Source organism: Ciconia boyciana, chromosome 6, assembly GCF_034638445.1.
Source record: "Ciconia boyciana chromosome 6, ASM3463844v1, whole genome shotgun sequence".
NCBI classification, from domain to species: Eukaryota; Metazoa; Chordata; class Aves; order Ciconiiformes; family Ciconiidae; genus Ciconia; species Ciconia boyciana.
Genome location: NC_132939.1, coordinates 65,284,250 through 65,305,359, shown reverse-complemented (window position 1 = coordinate 65,305,359; position 21,110 = coordinate 65,284,250). Strand labels below are relative to the sequence as shown.

The 21,110-nt window shown below is 36.0% G+C and overlaps 1 protein-coding gene across 1 annotated transcript in view; it reads right to left on the bottom strand.

Annotated features, from left to right (window-relative positions):
* Positions 1 to 1,612: 1,612 nt before the first annotated feature.
* Positions 1,613 to 21,110, bottom strand: part of C6H14orf39 (chromosome 6 C14orf39 homolog) — a 30,195-nt gene continuing 10,697 nt past the window's right edge. The window contains exons 5-17 of the mRNA XM_072866050.1: positions 19,096 to 19,283; positions 18,567 to 18,609; positions 18,041 to 18,161; positions 16,731 to 16,825; positions 11,844 to 11,983; positions 11,302 to 11,381; positions 8,519 to 8,604; positions 8,361 to 8,425; positions 7,165 to 7,235; positions 5,345 to 5,502; positions 4,674 to 4,809; positions 3,052 to 3,109; positions 1,613 to 1,815 (exon numbers count right to left, since the gene is read on the bottom strand). Of these exons, the coding sequence (XP_072722151.1) occupies positions 1,613 to 1,815; positions 3,052 to 3,109; positions 4,674 to 4,809; positions 5,345 to 5,502; positions 7,165 to 7,235; positions 8,361 to 8,425; positions 8,519 to 8,604; positions 11,302 to 11,381; positions 11,844 to 11,983; positions 16,731 to 16,825; positions 18,041 to 18,161; positions 18,567 to 18,609; positions 19,096 to 19,283 (1,444 nt within the window). The remainder of the gene's footprint in view (positions 1,816 to 3,051; positions 3,110 to 4,673; positions 4,810 to 5,344; positions 5,503 to 7,164; positions 7,236 to 8,360; positions 8,426 to 8,518; positions 8,605 to 11,301; positions 11,382 to 11,843; positions 11,984 to 16,730; positions 16,826 to 18,040; positions 18,162 to 18,566; positions 18,610 to 19,095; positions 19,284 to 21,110) is intronic.

The following is a 21,110-nucleotide window of genomic DNA, read 5'->3' as shown; positions in this document are numbered from 1 at the left end:
CTCGGAATATCTGCCAGTAGCATACCCTAAAACTCTACCCCAAATAACGTAGATAGGCTCTCAAACTTGCCTCTAGCTTATGTTTTTCAGACTGCGAGGCATGCAGTAGATTAGAAAAGCTGTTTAAAATAGATTAAAATGGAAACCCACATTTGGAGAGCATAAAGTCCACCAAATCCATGTGTCTCACTTCTTATTAGCTGGATCTCAGCAGCACTTCACTAAAACTTCCTGAATCCCTCTCCAGTAAAAAAAAATAAAATACAACTTTCACAAATCTCTAGGCACGAGTACTCTGGGAGAAGCTGGGCTGCACAAAAAATAGTCCTAAGGCATTTAGGAGTTTGGCAGAAAAGAAGTAGTGGCATAGATAATCGAGCTTTTGGTCATTTAGGGCTTTGCAGGTCAGCAGAGGGAAGGGGACTCTACTCCCCTTTGGACCTTGTTGACACTTTATTGGCAGACTGTGCAGATTATACTGGTAGGATGCTTTTTGTCAACCTCTTCCACTCACTGCATGTGCCCTTCTGACTACTTTGTGCATTTGCAATGTCTTCTGTGAAGTCTGCTGAATGATGTGGTCTCCTCTTTATTTGCTTTGCTTCCATTTCAGCATTTTCCTTACCTGCTGTCAGGCAGGGTGTTTACTTCATAGTAAGTGACTAAGAAACAATTTCTCTTATAAATTCATAAAGAGTTTCAAAAATGAGTAACCTAGGTTTCACATCTAACAAAAAAATAACTCAAAAGTGATCTGGTATTTCCTTCAAAGGCCATAAATGTGAAAGTGCTGGTTCTAGAGAAGATGGTTCTGAGGGATTCACAGGGCACAGTGCTGTGGTGGGTCAGAACAGTCAGCATTCCTTGCTGAGTAACCCTGATACTGTCTTCACAGCCAGCCATTCCATCAGGAAAGACGTTTGTGGAGAACTGGTGGATACACTTGTACTGACCACAGTTAGACTTTGGGAACTGTCTGCTTTTGTATCTTTTTTTGAAAGATATTAGATAAAGAGGAAGGAACTTGCTTTCAGTGTCTCAAGTTCGAGAGAAGTTGAAATGTTAAGTATCATAATTGCAACATTATTTCACATCAGATATTAAGAAATACCTACAAAACTTTACATAAGATTAACACAAATATTTATTTCAAAAATGTTATAAATATTCTGTGTATAACAGCTAATTTAAGAACATTAACTCAAATTCAGCTTTTATTGTGACAATAAACAGTTACTAACACTTTCTATACAAGTTATTTAGTTTATATCAGAGGCTGAAAGTACTCATCTAGAAGTTTAGCGGCTCTCTCACAGATATTGAATTAATGTGACACACTACTGTAAAACATTTCTGCTGCTTATAAGTGCCAATTTAGCGAGAGTGTATCATAACATTTTTTGAAAACAACGTATTTAGAAAATAAATAAGAAAAATGAAGCATCTCAAAGCATGTGTGCTTGATGAACGTACACATGCTCTTGCAGCAATTGGAATAATGTATTCTTACATGAAATGAAAGAAGAAGATGAAATGCTTTGTACTTTAACTTAAACTGAAAACATTTGTCAAGGCTAAGTAGGAAAAGAATTTAAAAGGAAGTCAAAGGTATTCAAAAGAATGTAAATGGCTTTGTATTTTGTAAGGAAGAATGCAAACCTTTCACAGAAGGAGACCGTGATGATCTCTGATCCTGTCCAAATGCAAATGGAAAACTAAAGTCATCTTTTCCATCTCCAAATGCATGAGAAGTCGATTCCGAGGGGAAGGGAAAGGCAAATACATCCTCACTTTCTGATTTCCCAAACAAGCTTCCTATATGGAATACATATTATATTTATTAGATTAAATCTTACTGAAAAAATACTGCATTCAGCATAATATGTTTCGTTAATAATATTGTACTCCCAACATCCCACTGAGTATCAGCCTACAGTTGTGTTTATTTCTGTGCTAGAAATAGTACTTCAAGGAGGGCATTATTAGAATCTACATAGAATGAAGTGTGAAGTACTTGAATGATTTGGAACAAAAAAAATGCTTCTATATGATATCCTGGGTGAAATATTTCGAATACTAAGCAACAGAGGTCTTTGTAAACAGATATATTTTTGCAGATTCTTTCTTCTCTAAAGAACAATGCGATCAACCACTGAAATACTTGGAGAAACAAAGCTACCAAGAGAAGAACACCTGAGTTTTATATTTAGTAACACAAAATTCATACACTTTTCTCTACAACAGTTACATATGCATACAACCTTATATTCACCCACTTCAAAACAGTAGCTTTGGACTTGCAGCACCTCAAAAAAGAGAGTAGATTACGGTTCCCTTCAGAAAACTGTTTGATCAAGAGTAAGTTTTGATCCTATTGATATGACAAAAAATTGGGCTTTCGTTTCAGTAAAGCCACGATTTCACACAGAATGCGTACATGTGTGTGGCTCACTTAGTATGAGTGGAAGATATTGTTTATTAAGTTTGATTCTCCTCTAACTTGTGCTATTTTTACATTGTGTGCCTCCAACAGTTTAAACTGATGGAAGTCAGTTTACTATCGAGATTTCTTTAACCAAATAGAAAATTTATTTTCATTTTAGTTGAGGGAGGAAAAAACCCAAGAGATGTGCTCTTTCCAACACTAAGCTGGTAGCCTTAAGTTAAAAAGTAGTATTTACCAAGTACTATAGATTTTTACATTACAAGAATGGTTCTTTTTATCAGTGAAACAGCTTTGACAAATTTTTCTTCTCCCTTGCAGCTCCTCTCAGTTTGCTTCAAACCCACCTAACACTATCCCTATTTCTTTCTTTCTCATACCTCTTTTTTCATGACATCTCATACATTTGAAGTCAAACATGCAGGGAAAGATTTAAGCTAGTCAAAACACAAATTAACACAAGAAACCACTGAACTACAATATCACAACTGAACATCCTTTCAGACAACCAAAGGTGCCCTGGTAAGCAGGACCATGAGCTTGTTAGTTATATAAGCACAAGTAGGAGACAGATGGTATACACAAGTACATCTGAGTTTCAGACTTACCAATATCTTTGTGTGGGGACAGAGGGTTCAAGTTTCCCACAGAATAATTTTCATCTGTCTGAAATGTAAACAGTCATTTTATTTAATAAATGGGAAAGACAAAAGATAAGCTTTAATGCTGATATGTAATTAATTCATTTGCTTTTGGTGAGAAAGACACTATTGCAGTGAATGTTAGCAGCCTTCACAAAATCTGTATTTAAATGTATATATCAGTCCCTAAAGTTGCAAGGTAAACGGTAAACTCTTTGATGAGATCAGTTTCATGATATTTGCTTACATCTGCAAATACACTCCCTCCTTTCTTTGGGGAAAAAAACATCAGATTGAGAACAGACCCAAATTTGATCTGGCTTCCTGCTGTTTTTTAAACTGAAAAGATTCAAAATTATTTCATTCTGTGACAATTTGGAAAACCTCTAAGCAACAACATAATTACTGCCTACTGAGTAGGACCTGATATTGCTAGAAGAGTAGCAGAATAACCACTCATCACTCTTGAGAAGAGTTCTTAGCCTAGATTTATAACAGATACTTAAGTACAAATTAAGACCTTCAAAACTCCCATCTAACTTCAGAGGATCCCACATGACTACTAGAAGCTGGTAAATTCTTGGTTTCTGCCACTCAGCAGGCACAAAAGAATGTGGGTTCTAACAGCACCAGGTGCCTTAATACCTACCTCATTCCTAAACAATTCACAAACCGCTCACTGGTCTATTCTCTCCTACACACAGCTAATGCTAGGAGATACCAACAACACGTATCTTGCTAAATACAAAATAAAATGGTGGTTTTCCTCTTCCCTCCTTCAGCTTTTATCTAGTAACCTCAAGACTGAGCACACCTACTGAAACAGGAGATACCTGGGACCTACTGAAATAGGAGATACCTGGGTTCAAATCCCTCATTTGCATAATGGGGTTTGAATCTACATAGCCAGGGAGTGATACCTAACCACTGCACCATGCACTGGCACACATCTATCCTGAATACCCAATTATCTATCTATTAGCCCAGGAGAGTAAAAATTACTCTAGAGCACCGTAGTTAGGGAACCTACAAAGGAAAAGAAAGACCTGGATTCCACTCCCTGTTGCAATTAGTTGCCTACCTATCTCCTCCATTTAAGTATAGCTAATTCATATTTGCTCTTCAATATTCCTAATAGATAGTCCTTTCTTCCTTTTCTCAGTGTTATGCATTTTGTGAAAAATGGAGGGGAAAAAATAAAATTTTAAGTACCTGATTCCCCACTTCAGCAAGATGAAACCACACAGGATAGGCCTGTGAGTTGTGAATTTTGCTAGGGTACCTAAAGTTTTGCATCGCAATGCTGAACCAGAAGCCTTTTTGTGAATCTAGTCACCTGTATATTTGCAGAAGATCCAATCCTGCCTGTATGGTAAAGATTCATACCCGATCAGAAGTCATCACAGGGGGATCACCAGGAAAGGAGGTAAGTATTTTCAGAGGATATCAAATGTAAAATTAAGCAAGCTAGTAAAAAAATTAATTGCTACAAAGATAACCAGTCTGAAAAACCTCATTCACTGTCAATGCTGTTTTCTTAGCATATTTTGCTTTGTGGAAATTTAATATTGTCAAGTACTCATTTTTACCTCGTCAGATGAATTTTCTGCCCCAAACACAGAAGAATCAAATAAATTAAAGCCAGGTGACTTCTGGGAGAAGTTCATGAGAGAAAAGAAAGCTGGAGATTTTGATGTTCCTTCCTCACAACCTAAACTGCGAATGCTGTAAAGACAGAAAGGAAGAAACTACGTTAATAGTTTTTAAAAGTAGCGTAGATGGCTTTTTTGTCCTATTTTTTCTTTTTCTGTTTTGTCACTTTTTTAGATTCCCATAGCTTCCACCAATAATTGCTTCTTGCAACACAGAACAGGTTAACACAACTCTTTAAAGCAAAGTGAGGTTGTGTTCCTACCAATTCCCTACCCTTTTACCAAAAAAAATGTTTAAAGATAGAAATTGGTGTAACAAGTATTACTGCAGGAAAAGACAACAATTTTAGCAAAGGAGCTACAAAGAACCTGTCTCTCATATATTTCTAAGCAGAGTCCCCCTCTTTCAAATCAGCTTCAAGTGGAAATGATACTGTAAGAAGAAAATCTAATAAACTACCTCGCATAACTCAGAAAAAAATTTGAATATTTTCAAAGAGCTTTCTAGAGAAGTCTTTCTGTAGTAGCTTTCAAAAACAGCAGAAAAGCTTATACAACAAACATCAATACAACTTTGCTCAAAATCTAAATAACAGCTGAAATCATACAAGTCAAATGGAGGTGTTTTAGATAACTGGGTTTTCTTCCCCTTTGAGTCTGGCGTTCCTACAAACTCAGGTGTTTCAGGTGCTCTTAGAAAATGTTCTGCACTTTCTTCTGCTGTGTCAGGATTATCTTCATTTGACTTAAAACATGTTTGTATGTCCTATTAAAAAGAAATATACGATAATGTTTATGGCATATAAAATTTCCCAAAATATCATTAGCCCATTTACCTATAAATATATTCATTATATGTTTTAGGGTTAGTTAGTTATATTCTTATGAAAAATAAAAGGATCCTAGTAAAATGCTCACAGTGACATATTCACCATACTTAAAACTGTAACCTTAATTTATCTAATTTAAAATGGACTTCTTGTGAATGAAACTATATATGAAAATTTTCATTCAAAAAACAAACTCATGAACTGGCTGAAAACACTGATTTGAATAAATGAACTATTTCACTCTGAAGTATGTATTGGCATCATGCTTAAAGTCACACTGGAATCCTCTTGATGCTCCCTAGTGAAATAAAGGAACATCAGCATCAGAATATATTTCAGTTGACTGAGATATTTCCTTTTCCTCAGAAAATGTTAAATGAGAATGTACACTTGGATTCTGTGGAGCTATTTCCACCAGACTCAATATTGTTTTAAAGACATTCTTCTCCACCAGCTGCCTGCAGGCATATGCCTGTAGTGAGCCAACCAGAAGATGAGGGGTTTCTCAAACTTGATCTTGTGTACTGGTTTTGGCTGAGAGTTCATAGCTTGTATGGTGCTATATTTTGGATTTGTGATGAAAAAAGCATTGATAACACAGGGATGTTTTAGTTATTGCTCAACAGCGCTCACACAACATCAAGGCCTTTTCTGCTTCTCATGCTACCCCACCAGTGAGTAGGCTGGGGGTGCACAAGAAGTTGGGAGGGAGCACAGCTGGGACAGCTGATCCCAACTGACCAAAGGGATATTCCACACCATATGACGTCACGCTCAGCAATAAAAGCTGTGGGGGAGAAGGAGGAAGGGGGGGATGTTTGGAATTATGGCATCTGTCTTCCCAAGTAAGCATTATGTGCAATGAAGCCCTGCGTTCCTGGAAATGGCTAAACAACTGCCTGTAGATGGGAGGTAGTGAATGAATTCCTTATTTTGTTTTGCTAACATGCACAGCTTCTGCTATATCTATTAAACTGTCTTTTTCTCAACCCACAAGTTTTTGCACTTTTACCCTTCTGATTCTCTTCCCCATCCAACTGTGGGGGAAGTGTGGTGCTTAGCTGCTGGCCACTGTTAAACCACATCTTGATATCACCTTATATATGCAAGCTGTACACACAACTGGCTTGAATATGATGGCATGGTGAGCTTGATCTCACATTCAGGCATAGCTAGTAAAAGCAGTGCCAATGTAGCCATACAGACTCTGTAGCCAGCACAGAGCCTATGTACTATAGTTTTATGGGAGAAGTAAGTTTCAAATGCAAACATTTTTTAAAAATGTTTCATCGGCTCACATTGATGAAAATTATATGCACCAATTTATATAAAAACTATCATGTGCATAGGATAGTCATCCTAAATAGCCTACTGTTAAGGTAGCATAAAAACCCACAGATCACTGACATGATCAAGAGCAATGATCACTATATTAGTCATCAGAAGGCATCGATTCACTTCTCACCTGTTGGATGCCTTCTAATGAGTCACTTTGCCAATTTCTGAGACTTGCCTCTTGCCAATAGATTCAAATGTCAAGATACTTTGACTATTCTAAATAAAATAATTACTTATGACATAAGAAATGCTTTGCTTACTTGAGGTATACACGAAGAATCCTTTGGCTCATCTTCTGCTTCTTTATCACCACATTTGGCCTCTTGGTTTGCTATACAAAAAAGACAGCACTGCTTGTATTGTAACAGCATTTTAAATGGGTAAATAAAAATTACATTGTGGGAAAGAATCCTTGAAAAAGGTTTACTAACTTGGCATCGCTATTGGTAAGGAAGCGTTCTTTCTGTAGTTTTCATAATAACCCGCTTTGTGGCTATGTCCATAATAGTTACCTCTCGTTCTGCCACTTACTATCATTAAAGCAATGCTTAGGCTGCTTCATATGGTTTGGTATGTTCTTCACACCCAGTTATTGTTCCCTGAGAGTGCTATGTTTGTCTAATCCAGCTATTGCCCTCTGAGAGTGCTAATATCAGTCAACAGAAACCAGGTGGACACAATATAAAAAGCACATCCATATGACACTGATGAAGTGTATCTTAAAGAACTGAGCAAAAGCCAGGATGAGAAATGGGAAAACTGTTATCAGACTTTCTGCTCTAAGCTTCAGACCATGCAACATCTCAGGCACTGTGGGTTAAGATCATGTGTTTCAGGACACATAATTAGGATCCCATTTATTAAAAAAAATAGACTATAATTTTTGACATACATCTAAATTGGCAGTATAATTAGAGAAAATATATTTAAACTGAAGTTCAGTGCCTTGTGATTTCAAAAACTATAGGTGTATTTGTAACTACCCTGTTTTGTTTCTGTAAGCATTCTGTATGTATTTCTCAAGTTAATTTTCATTTTTAATAATCTTAATCTGATGCTTCAAGATTCCTAAATTACTGAGTTTATTATGTCCCTTTTCTTTGTATTTTCTCATGCCTTCTGGGCAGATTTTCAGACTGGATTTCATTTTACCCAAGTAATTTGAGACTAGAGCATGGATTTACAAGAGATGCTGGAAGGTTCCTTTCATTAGCAATGGTCAATGCAGAATGAATCCCAAATTCCTAAGCAGTTCAGTCTCTATTTAAATTAGGACTCTGCCTGTCTGCTATACTCAAAGTCTGAACTAAATAATCAAGGTGGAAAAGGAATACAAATGGTCGCCCACTTAACACCAGAATGAAAATTTGGCTTCTAGAATTTTCTCTTTTAAAATTGTATGATCCAGCATACAGTAACTGCACATCCTATCAAAAAAATGACAGTGGTACTTTACCTATTACTGCATTTTCACTCTCAAACTGTTGATTAGAAGTTGTCTGCTTTGGAGGCATTACCAGTCTAAAAGACAAAAATTACTGTTCGTCTGAATATGGATTATTTCCATAAACCTTAATCTCAAGAATGAAAACTACTTTATTAAAGAAAAGTTACCTGAATTGCATTTGGTTTTGTAAGCTTGTTATTGATGGAACTTGGGCAATTTGTGGGTTATTAGTCCCTCCAGTGTCAATAACCATCTAAAACATAGCAAAAAATTCAAATGAGGCAGCATATGAAATTGTCACTTCAACAGCATCACTCTGATTTCTCCTTAGACTGTGGAAATCCCTTCTTTTAACCTCTCTTTAGGGGTCAGGCAACATAAAAACTTTTTTGCCTACCTTTGCTTTACCTACATTTTAACAGCATGATACCTAAACCAACTTCTATAATATTCCATAAAGTCTCATTCACAGCATTGATGAACAGAGGTGAATAATTACCTTTTCTGTCATACAAGCAACATTACATAATTTACAAACTTTATCCGGGTTTGCTACTACTGCAGCCAGGTTGTTCCTGCTTGACAACACAGAAAGGGCTGGAGCTAGGCCTGTCTCCACCTCTGAAGGCCAAAGTGAGTGAATATATCATCAGTGAATATGTCTCCTGTGTGGACTGAAAAACTGCAGAAAACATGGAAATAGTCCCACCTCACAGACTTTCATCAGATCAGAAGCCCTAACTCTTATACGTATGTAGCATGTATTCGTGCCTTAAGGGCAGAGTGGCCCTAGGAATCTGTGCCTCAGCATCAGGTAACACATTATTTCACAGGGAGCTGCTAGTTCTGGTTTGGTTTTAATTTGCAAAATGTATCAAACTGAATTCAGTTCGGGGTGAGGGACAAAAGGGCTGGTTACGCAGAATCTGCCTGCCACTCAACTCCTGTGGTTTACAGCACCCCTTTTCTGAAGCATAGCAACCTCCTTTCGTCCAATCTTTTTTATTTTTCCTCAGACTCCATCTTCTTTTCCTTGTTGCCATCACCCTTTCCTAAAGTTCCCTTGACATTGACTTACTGCTTCCCACTATGCTCTAAGTACAATTCTCCCTCCCACATTCCCATCCTCATCTCCGGATTATCCTGGCAACAGCCCTTCCATCATCCTCATCATGTTCAACTCCCCCACCCAGTCACAAATCAGAACTGCTTGAAATTTCTTCTGGTCTTGTTCCACTCAGTCTAGCCATTGCCCTTCATGTTGTCTCATCTTAGGAAGGCTTCTTCTTCTACCACAGGCTCCATCCTAAACCATTTAGTGATTCACTCACTTCATCCTTCAGTTCCCCTGAAATTCTTAGGAAAAATCACAACTGGTTCTGTTAATTTTTTACTTGACAATTTTTGTTGTTCATTAAAATTTGGTTTTAAATAGATCCAGTGAGATGTCCCTTATAAAGAAAGGTTTTGGTATAGAAACTTCCCCAAGCTTCTGCACAGCAAACATAGTTGCAAACTATTTTATCTCTTATAGCCTTACCCTATCTGAGTACTCCTTTTATACTTTAACAATCTATTGGTCCTATGTCCTGGTTTCGGCTGGGACAGAGTTAATTTTCTTCCTAGTAGCTGGTATAGTGCTGTGCTTTGGATTTTAGTATGAGAATAATATTGATAACACGCTGATGTTTTGGCTGTCGCTAAGCGGTGTTTACACTGGTCAAGGACTTTTTTCAGCTCCCCATGCTCTGCCAGGTGCAGAAGAAGCTGGGAGGGGGCACAGCCAGGATAGTTGAGCCAAACTGACCAAAGGGCTATTCCATACCATATGATGTCATGCCCAGTATATAAACTGGGGGAGTTGGCCGGGGGGTAGCGATCGCTGCTCGGGGACTGGCTGGGCGTCGGTCGGCGGGTGGTGAGCAGTTGTATCTTTTTTTTTTAATTTTTTTTGCTTTTTTCCCTCCCTTGGGTTTTGTTCCTCTCTCTCTCTCTCGTTGTTTTCCTTCTCATTACAATTCATTATTATTATTACTATTATTTTGTTCCAATTATTAAACTGTTCTTATCTCAACCCATGAGTTTTCTTACTTCTGCTGTTCCGATTCTCTCCCCCATCCCACCGGGGGGGAGTGAGTAAGGGGCTGCGTGGTGCTTAGCTGCCAGCTGGGGCTAAACCACGACATCCTATCAATGTTCTTGCACCTAATGAGATTTTATTAGTGGTTTTCATAACTGTGCAAGATGTTCCTCCAACTTGTTTCTGGATTGTTTTATTGTATTTGTATATTTAAGATATTTAAGCTGCAATACGCTTCACCTTTTCAAAAAAGTGCCATAGGAACTATTTGTTTATAGGGTGAGAGATGGAAAATGTAATTGTGGACTTCTCAAGTGTACAAAGCAATGCTGCTCATGGTTTTATTCCTCTCACCCAGATTTTTGTTTCTGGTTAAACTTCAGAACTGAGCTGTTAACTGTAGGCAGTCCTGTACAGCATCCTGCACATTTAGTCCTTTATGAAATCCTTCAGTATGGAGTAGATGACTGATGATTAATCAGTAATAGAAGATTATGTTAGTCCTTTAGAATTCCAAAAATTTTCTATATACAACCAAGTGAATCTACGAAGGTTGTTCTAAATTTTAAAAACTATTATACAAAATTAATTGGATAGATGGTCCACCTGAAGTTTGGCATTAGAATGCTTACTATGACTACCAGTTGCACTTCATAAGAGCAAACATATTTTCAGCTGAATTAGAAATGGCACCAAAGAAAGATTTTTATTATGATGACCAAGTAATAGCAGATTACCAAGATTAGCATCCTGGTTTCAGTTTTATGTAAAAGACAATAGCACTAGATATTTTGAAGCATTTTAAATTTAAACAACCACATAAAACAGATTAGATAATCTCATGCTTTTACCAGTGGGAGAGCTGCATACCTGTGATGAATTTTCTGCAAGGCTGGAGGAACTGCTAGTGGCCACTGAAAGTTCCATAGGTTTTTCTTTTTCTTCTCTCCCTAAATTAACAAGTATTACTTAATATTGTCAATAGGATTAGGTATCCAAAGCATGGCATTGTTAAACTGAACTTGGGAACAAAACTTATAAATTTTCCTGTTAATAGAGAGATAAAATAAAATTATCACAAAATACAAAAGTATAGATCAATTTACTGCAAATAATACTCGGTTAATATTTACTGTATTTATGCAAACAGTGCTAAAGGTATGTTTCAGATTTTTCTGACACTATGCACCAAGTATACCTGCCATGTTACTTTACTCATTGCACAGATAAGACAGGAATCGGACATAGAAGATTTTCAGAACATAAAGACAGGTAAGTACCCAACTTCCATGGAAAGCCTGGCTTCAACTATCACAGTAGGAGCAGTTCACTAGATTTGTTATCATGGTTTCCATTCATTTACACAAAAATAATCCAAAATCCTCACAGAAAGATCATTAAACACACTGCACCTGTTTCTGTTCGTTGCATTGAGAATCTAATACTCTGCACAGACTGGACTAATTTCCGGGGAATGCATGGGACATGTAATGGTTTATACAGTTGATGTTTCTCATTTAGCAAAGATGGATGTTCGCTCTCTTCAAATATCCTAAAAAAAATTAAGTTAAAAAAAAATTAAGTTAACAATTGCAAAAGAAAGGAAATCATCAAATACAACTGCTTCAAATAAGTGGAGTTTTCAAGGGAGATGCATGCTGCCAGAGAGGTTCTACCTCTTTCAACTCCAGCAGCTGATAAAAATTGAAGTTTTCTTTAAATAACATCAGACAGAGAATATTGCTGAAAGCAGAAGACATAAAGTAGTAATAAGCCAATCATAAGAACACTGCTGACTTAAATTTTGTCAGTATCGAGGAAAAGTATTAGTAGTTTGGGGTTTTACACTTTGATAACAGTACTTCATTATTGTAGTTCTGAAATCACATTTTCACATTTAAAAACACTTTTTCTCTCTCTGAGATTGTCTGGAATACTCACACTATACACACACAAAAGAGAAAACTGCAGCAAGTGTTTTCACTTGTGGGGTAATTATCTGTGTAGGGTAAATAGCCTTTTACAGTGTAGAAAGACAAAGGTTAGCAGAACAACACAGGGTAAAGTGGCCATTTGGCACAGGAACATTTACCATTTTTTTTAAATAATGAGTTCTATTTTATTTTCTCTCTGGTATTCCTGCTTAGCGCCTCTGTGCTTCTAGCTACAACATCTGGTTTATAGCTGACTAAACAATGCTATTCAGAACAGATGAAGAACTGAGTCAGTCTTTTTGTTCTTCTTGAAATTTTCCATAAATAAAAATAAGATAAAATGTAGGATGCACTTTATAAGGTAGTGTGGAGTAAAATTAGCAACACTACTAAAAAAATACCAAACTAGAAGCACTAGTTAAGATATATGGACCTAACAACACATTAAACTAATATACATGCACAACCGTGATCACATAAAACCATGAATGCACCTCAGTCAAATAACTCTCATGAAAAGGACTATCTTCACCTATAAAGTTACATATACACCTAGTGCTGTGCTGGACTGAGACCTCACAAACTATATAAACCATATATCACCTAATACATCAATCAAAAAAACCAGGAATAATAAAAGATTTTTTAAAAATCTGTATTTCTTTCAGTTACAGTAATTATAGGTATTACCTGTGTCAAGAATGAGTACTACAGGAAATAAGATGTGTATATGGCTGGTGTATCTTTAAATTCAGATGCAGAGAGCACAAAAACAAGGAGAAATAAAAACAGAGCTGAGCACAGAGCCCTGGCTAAAACTGCTTCACTTTGTTCAGCATGGCTTATTTGGCCACTTTACCACAATCATAATTCAAAAATTAATTGAACAAGGCTGCTGCTGCTGAGGTCATGAGTTAGATTGCCATAAACCATTTTTTTTTTACAGAACTTAGGATGCCAGATTGTAGTTTTAAAAGTTCCTAGAGTCAGTTTCCATGTGCTGCTGTAGAGCCTAGCAGACAACTCTGTACTTCTAAAACTTCACTCTCCATGAAACAAAGCATTCTTTTACAGTGCATATCTATTCAGAAGAACGTAACGATGGCAGAGTTACAAACAGGACTCAGAAGCTCTTTAAGATACGTATTTTTTTAAGTAACAAAACCTTCCAAAAGAGCCTGCAGTTAAACTTTACACATATGCAATACACCTGCCCCCTCCCCTCCCCAAAAACACTATTGAAAAAAAAAAACCACGTGCATCTTCTCTGACATAATTAATAACAATTGAAAGAAAAATCAAACTGCATACGAAGCTCAAAATAGTCCAAATTGCAGTAGCAAGAAAGATCATTTGTCTTCTTTCTCTACTTCATTGTTAGTAGACATCTGAGTAGATAAAAAATCTTTATCTTGATCCATACTGCCAAATAGATAACTTTTTTTTTAATAAAGTGCAAAGAAAAAAATAGATATTCTTAGGTCAAAATAAAATCCCATTTCCTTAGCAGTAGTTTCTTCTTTGTAGCCTAATGAAGCCCAAAGATTAATATGGCTTTATCTTCACTACAGGAATCAAGTGTATTTGATTATACATATGAAGAACCACACTTGCTGCTGTGGTATTTACCAGGACTCTCTACTGAAGCCATGTTCAGTATTCTAATCAGACGCATGCCAGCAAGTCCTTTTGGAAGCAGGACTTTTAATAACTAACTGCCATAATAACTAGTAACTAATAATTGCCTATGAGGTTGTGGTCAGGACAGGGTTGACTCTTCATATATGTTTACATGTAGCAGTCCAGAAGCAGCTTTATCAGTATTTTTCCAAGAATTATATTACAAAGTTTTTTCTCAATCAAATTGGAAAAAAAAACAGAGTTACAGAATAATGGAATTAAAGCTCTCCCAAATATTTTACAAAAGCAGAGAGAATGAACATGATATATGCCAAAGCACAGTTCAAGGTGTCAGCCCTTCTATGTAATAAACGTAATCTCTAATTGAGGAATCAAGACCAGGGCTTCAAAAGAATTGAGTCCTATTTTGATGAGAACTCTTGATTTGGAAATTTTAATTATGATACTTGTCTGTGTAACTGGTGAACGATGAAAGCCCACTAACCAGAGAAAACAGCTGTATGAGAAGAGGAATCTATGTTTTGCAGTCAGCCTAATCAACGACTAGCTGGCCAGCAGTAAGTGATTCAAACTAAAACGTCCCAAGCCTTTTAAAAGAACAGTTACCACTGCCATCCTCCTGCCCAAAGGAGAACATATATATCAGCACCTACTCATTAACTTGCAAGTTGGTTTCTTTTCTTGTAGCCCTCTAAAGCATTTCATGGGTATTAATTTGTACATTGTTCTGCTCAGCGCTTTCATTGCTCTGTTCAGTTCTTTCCCTTGTTGCTGCTGGTTTCTCTTCATGCTGGTCTGCATCACTTCATGGAGATTCACAGTACAACTCTTTTTTCTTCTTTTTCTTTTGTGGCAGAAGATGAAGATATCTCCTTTTTCTTCACAAAGCTCTCTTTGCTCGGTAGTAACCTTGTAGTGACTGCAGAACAGCTCACAAGAGACCACTGCCTTTGGTAGCCATATTCTGCTGTTGTATTTTTGTACATTGCCTTGAGTCTGCAAAGGTTTTAATTCATATACTCTTTATCTTAGTACATCTTCTGTTTGTGTTTTTTTCACAGTGATTGTAATCACAGATTCATAATACACCTATTTTTAACATCAGTAGTTATTTAATCAGATACTTTAAGCTTTCTAGTTAAGACTTTTTTTTTTAATACACTAGTGCCAAGTAGGGATTTTTAAACACAATTTTTATGCCATTTTCTACAAGCCTTTATGTTATAGATATCTTTGACATAAATAAGCTTTAAAATTTACTCTAGAAAAAACATATTAATTAATGATCAGGTTATGGTCTGATACCATATGCTGTATCACATAAATGCACACATGGAAGTTAGAAGGCAATGTGAATTAGGATAGTGTAAAATGTTTACAACATCTTATAACCATGATGCAAGCCGTGGAATTATTGCTTCAGTAAGAGCACCAAAAAGATCTACTTGTATGCAATCAAGACACAACTTGACATGAAGGTACAAGCACCTGAAGACTCCATGACATGGAGGTAAACATATAACTGGCAGGTCTAGCAATGCACCCTGTGAATTCCTTTCCACGAGGAGCCTGACTGAGTGCTTCTTATGCCTCCATGCGCAGAGCATAGATCTCTGCCTTTTATAACAAGTCTTTAATTGGCATTTTGCTTTCTGCAGACCAAACATACATGGGTTTCTTTGAAAATTCAAAGGGAATGCTTCCTATCTTTTTTTTTTACTTAGTCTTAAAACGAAGTGGATTTCTTGCTTCCCTATTTTTCTGAGGTCTTGCCAGTTACAAAAAGCTTATATAAGAAGATAGAACGGGTGTAAGGGCTTAAACCACACAAAAAAATCATCTGAATAATTCATAGGTCTGTAAGAAGATATTAAAGACTTAAAATGCCCCTGTGGAAAGGATCTTAGGGATGATTACAATGATACATTTTATAGTATCATTTTGATACTATACATTGATAGATATAGTCCACTAAATCCCTATTTAAAGCCCTGAAAAGCTTCTTTTGCAAGCACACCATAATGTAAAATCACTTGGACAAAGTCTTTTGGACATATTTTCAGTTTAAAATGGATTTTGATCTAAAAGCATCAGCTCTAAGGGTGATGTTTCAACATCCACAAGGACTCCAGATAAGTGCAAGACAGTCCTGATGGTGATTTTCAGTCCTTGTAATTCAGCTCAAATTAAAGTGAGTCCCAGTTGTAAATGACCACTGACTAATTTACTAAGCCATTAATCCTGTCTATGAAACTTTCACTCATGCTTGTTTTTAAGAACTAAATTAAGAGTTAAATTTCCTAAGTAGTTCAGAGCTGAAGACAAACGACATGTGGAACATTGATTCTTTTTCCCTAAATATGTGTTTAGTAGAGTTAATGTATTTTATCTCTGATCGCACAGTAACTGTAGTTGTGTTCAAAACTCATAAAACTATTCACATAGATCTATCAGCAGTAGCTGTGAGAAGTGAAGGTTTCTACAAAATACTTTTTAATAATATGTTTCGAGATACATTTAGCTTCCAAGAATCAAAATTTGCCACCATCCTAACCCCAAGAAATATAAAACTTTTAAAATTACATAATTAAATCACATGACCAGGGTTAGAGAAACTTGCCAGTCATTATTTAGCAACAATTTGTGTTTCGTGGCAGTCTTTATGTAAATGCTGAGATAGTACTCTGGATGAAAGCAAGGGAAATAAATCATTTTTAAGTGTACCTTTCTTTAAACTCCTTTGGCTTCTCTAGACTTTTCTGATTTTTTCCTTCAATCATTTTGGAATTATTTTGATCTTCTGTAGTCTCTTCAAATGTCTTAAAAGATAAAGAACAAATAACATAAAAATAAAAAAAACTTGAAAAATTATAACTACATGCTACAAATGTTTTCTAAACCTGATGAATCAGTGCACGGTAGCAGAGTTTTTGTAGCCAAGACAGTCTGAAGAAATATGCAGAACAAGGTTAAAGAGAGGCAATATGTTTTGTGGGACCAACTGTAACAACTGGAATAAACACCGAAGTTTTTGACCATAGACTCTAAATATCTATTCAGAACAAGGAGCTCCTTACATGGTTTCCTTCATAGTTATAAATAAATTCACCACATCCCTTCTTACTGTATGTTTATACAGCACATACCACATTAGGAACTTCAGTCTGTAACTAAGGAGTGTCAAACAGTATCACAAAACATAAAGAGAAAACACCACCTGTGCACAATATGCTTCTATCAGCATAAGGCTGGCTGAAGTGGACATGGCTGACACAGCAGTAAATGGAGTCCTTGATCATCTGGTCCAGAGAGGTGAAAGTGTCCAGATGCAATACTATAAAAACTTACCAAACTCTTCCACAGATTGGCCTACTGGGCTATTCAGGCTTAGGAGAGACCTTTTACCTCCTAGCAGAGGAGTGGGTCAGAATGCTGTCCTGACAAAGTCCTTTTTTTGGAAGACTATCCCTTTGGAATCAGTGCTGCTTCTAGTCAGTGGAACTGTACTAATCTCCTGTCTAAAATCAGACAGTTTTACCTCTGAGTATTATTTACCCATACATTTATTTGGGAAAAAAAAAAAAATTAAAAAAAGGAATTTACATGATTCTTCTTGTAAAGCATATTTAGTTAAACACATTCATATTAACAAAACCTTAAAAACCAGTAGGACCTGTGAAGGCTGTATACTCAAGCACTTACTAAGGAATGGTCCTGCTATATTTTGAAGTGTATTCTCTGGCCCTCTTGAGCTAGCACAAAAGTCACTGTGACACAGTGCCTTGACGGAAATTATGGTGTAAACTGAGGTCAATAGAAAGCAAGCTTTAAAAGCCTTTACATTCATGGACCCCTCTTCTCTAAGAAGATATATGTGATGCTATAGAAACATCATGACTAATACTGCAACCTTCCTGTTGGTCTGTGTGCTTGAAAATACACTACTTTTTTTATGTTTCAGAAAATATAATGGTGGTATATATAGCTACATATATTAAATGTATTTATATAAAATAAAATTAAAATACAGTTACCTTTTTTAAATAATTAATTTTCATTTCTAATTCCTCTGCTTCTTTTTGCAGTTCAATGGATTCTTGTGTAGCAACTGCAGCAAGCTTTAACATTTCCTGTGTTTTTTGCCTTGAAGAAGCACTTCCATGTTATGGAATATAGACTGCAACATTACTTTTTTCAAGCAAGGGATACTATCAAATCCCTGACCCCTCTATGCCACAAGTGCAAATGCTGGAGGTGCAGAAAGCTCTGACAAATCTACATTTCCTAGACAAGTCTTCAAATCTAACTTCAGTTAGGCTTCTCCTCCTTAATTGAGCACTTTTGACAGATATGTCATTAAGTGAAATTTTATTTTCTTTCCTCAAAATGCTCCCATAAATTTAAACTGAAAAGTATTATTCAACCTTCAATTTTCTCACACAGAAATGCTAATGCTGCCACTCTAAACATAAATATGTAAATAATTACTATACTTTTTAATAGCAAGTTGTGAAAGGTAAATATAAACTTTCTTCCCTGAAAACTACAAATCAAGGATACATCTGTAAAGCCCAATCATTTAGGGATTTAAAAGGAACAGGCTCTGCAGAAATAAAATTTAATTTCAGATCATTAATTCACAAATCTAATTTTCTTTACAAACACAAGATAAATTAATAGATCAGGACCACGTATCTTTACTTAGTATACATAACAGAAATAGCAGTATAACAGAGAGTAATGCCATTAAAAACAGCACTAAAAAATATATGAAAAATAAACTTAAAATTTTGAGAGGCTAGTTCTAAAGTAATTTTAGGACCTTTTTACCCCAAGAAGCCCAATGGCAAACCTCTCCCCATTGCATTCATGGGTTGGAGGAATGAATATTAGTATGTATACTCAAAATTCTTGTTCAAAGTCTTGGTTTGCTGCAGATTTTTTCCTAAAAATGGTGTAACAAAAAGAAGACTTTTTATTAGCTTAAGAGAAACTGTGGAAAATTAATTAGAGGATTTCTGTACAGCACTTTCAATGTGCAGTGCACTATCAATAAGCTCTACTGTAAAAGCATTGATAATAGTAGTACCCAGAATATCCAAGCAAGCATCTTCTTTCAATTTATATTTTTCAGCCTGTTTCAAAACTCTGTTTCGGATTTCTTCAAGCTCTTTCTTTTTTTTGTAATACTCCTGTGCAAGAGCAGTTTCTGCATATTTTTCACGGTGTTGCTTCAAAATCTCTTTATAGTGGGTTAGGTGATCCTGATACATTTTCCTATAAAAATACATGTAATTTAATTTTTTTTCACATAAGCCATTGTTTATAAGGAAAAAACCTATTAATTTATGGCATCAGCTCAATTAGACTTGCTGCTGTCCTGGAAAAAAGTTGGATTATATTTAATATATCATTATTTGGCTCTATTTTTTACCTTCCAGTTATTTTCAAGGAAGACTACACTGTATGTAACAAAGAATACGCTCATGATGTAAAAAACAGTCAAACCTCATTGTTCTGAAAGGAATGTAGACCATACCGTATTCAAAGGCAGCCTGGCAGATGACAAATGTTTTTCCCTGTGTAATTATCATGAAACTCACAGCAGGCCAAATTCTCTGCTCGTGTATATTGGCACAACTCCATCGGTTTCGGTGGAGTTGTATCGAACTTACAGTAAAAGAGAATTTGGCCTAGCATCCCGTATTTAGAGCAGCCTGATGAATCTCTGGACTAAGAGCTGCCTCCAAGGAGATGCTGAGTAATCTGTGTCTGACTCAGGGAAGCCTTAGACACACACATTAGTCACACTAAAACAATAGGACTATTCATGCTTAAGGTTAAGCAAACACTTAAATGTTTAACTGGCAATGAGCCAGAATGCTCAGCTTCTTGTAGGACTGCCCTCTAAATTAATGTTACACTAATATAATTTCACTGACATCATGTGAATACATAGCTACAAATTATTAAAGTAGATAGCATCAATTAATGTTCATGACATTTTAAAAGTTTAAATAGGCTTTTGGAAAGACTGTACTATAAAAACAAATACCATAACAAGTAATAGGATGTAACGCATCACATAAAGCTGGAAATTGATCAATATTATGTTTGGAAAGAAGAGAGAGAAAAGTGTTGCTGCACAGAACAGCCAATCTCTTGTGCTAAATCAATGACAGTGACTACATTGGAAAAGACCTTTTTATTTTTTCAGGTTTTCTCACTCGGGCAAGGAATTTACAGGATAGATTGCTAATGGCAGATCAAATATTCAACTATTTCATTGGGATGAGTCTTTTATTACACCAACAGTGCTGCTAGGTGTAACTTTCATTACAGGTAATTTCCAGTACAAAAGTAGTATCTTTTGGGAAAACTAAATAATTAACAATGCAATCAAGGAACTGGTTCTGGTTCTTAATGTCACACACAGGTAACCTAAGTATAGACCTGCAGGAAGTCTGTATTTCCCACACAGACAAGAGTTAACTATTAATAGTTTTTAAAATTATGAATAATAACAACCAGTGCCCAGTAAATATACTTCTCTCTGCATGTGAAAGCAAAAGCTTAATAGCTGCTTAAAATGAAATTAAAATATGTCAATTTTTTTGAATGTTGATATTCTATGCCCCTTATTCCTGAAAAGGAGATAAATTTAGGCATATGCAAAGTACATAATAAGAGTTTGATGGTGAGTGTTTATGCAGATGGCACATGTTTATAAAGAGATATCACAGCTACAGACATCCAGTATGTACCATTAACGCAGACTAGTCATTTAACTGAGAAAGAAATATTACACAAAGTTGCCTGATATTAGAATATACCAATACAAAATCACAGAAGGTGAAGGAAATGTCATTCTCCAGGAAAAGATTAGAACAACAGAGAGAGGCAAATTTAAAAATATTAAGTTATTAGTACACCTGTAGATTAGCCAGAAATTCCTTTATGAAACAAATTATGGTGCATAACAGCAACTACAGTCAGAGACACACCTGTTTACCTGCACCATGAATAAAGCCTACATTAAGGACCAGCTCTCACTGCTTGCGAAGCATACAGCATTCCTCTTTAAAGAACATGGTTTATCTCAAA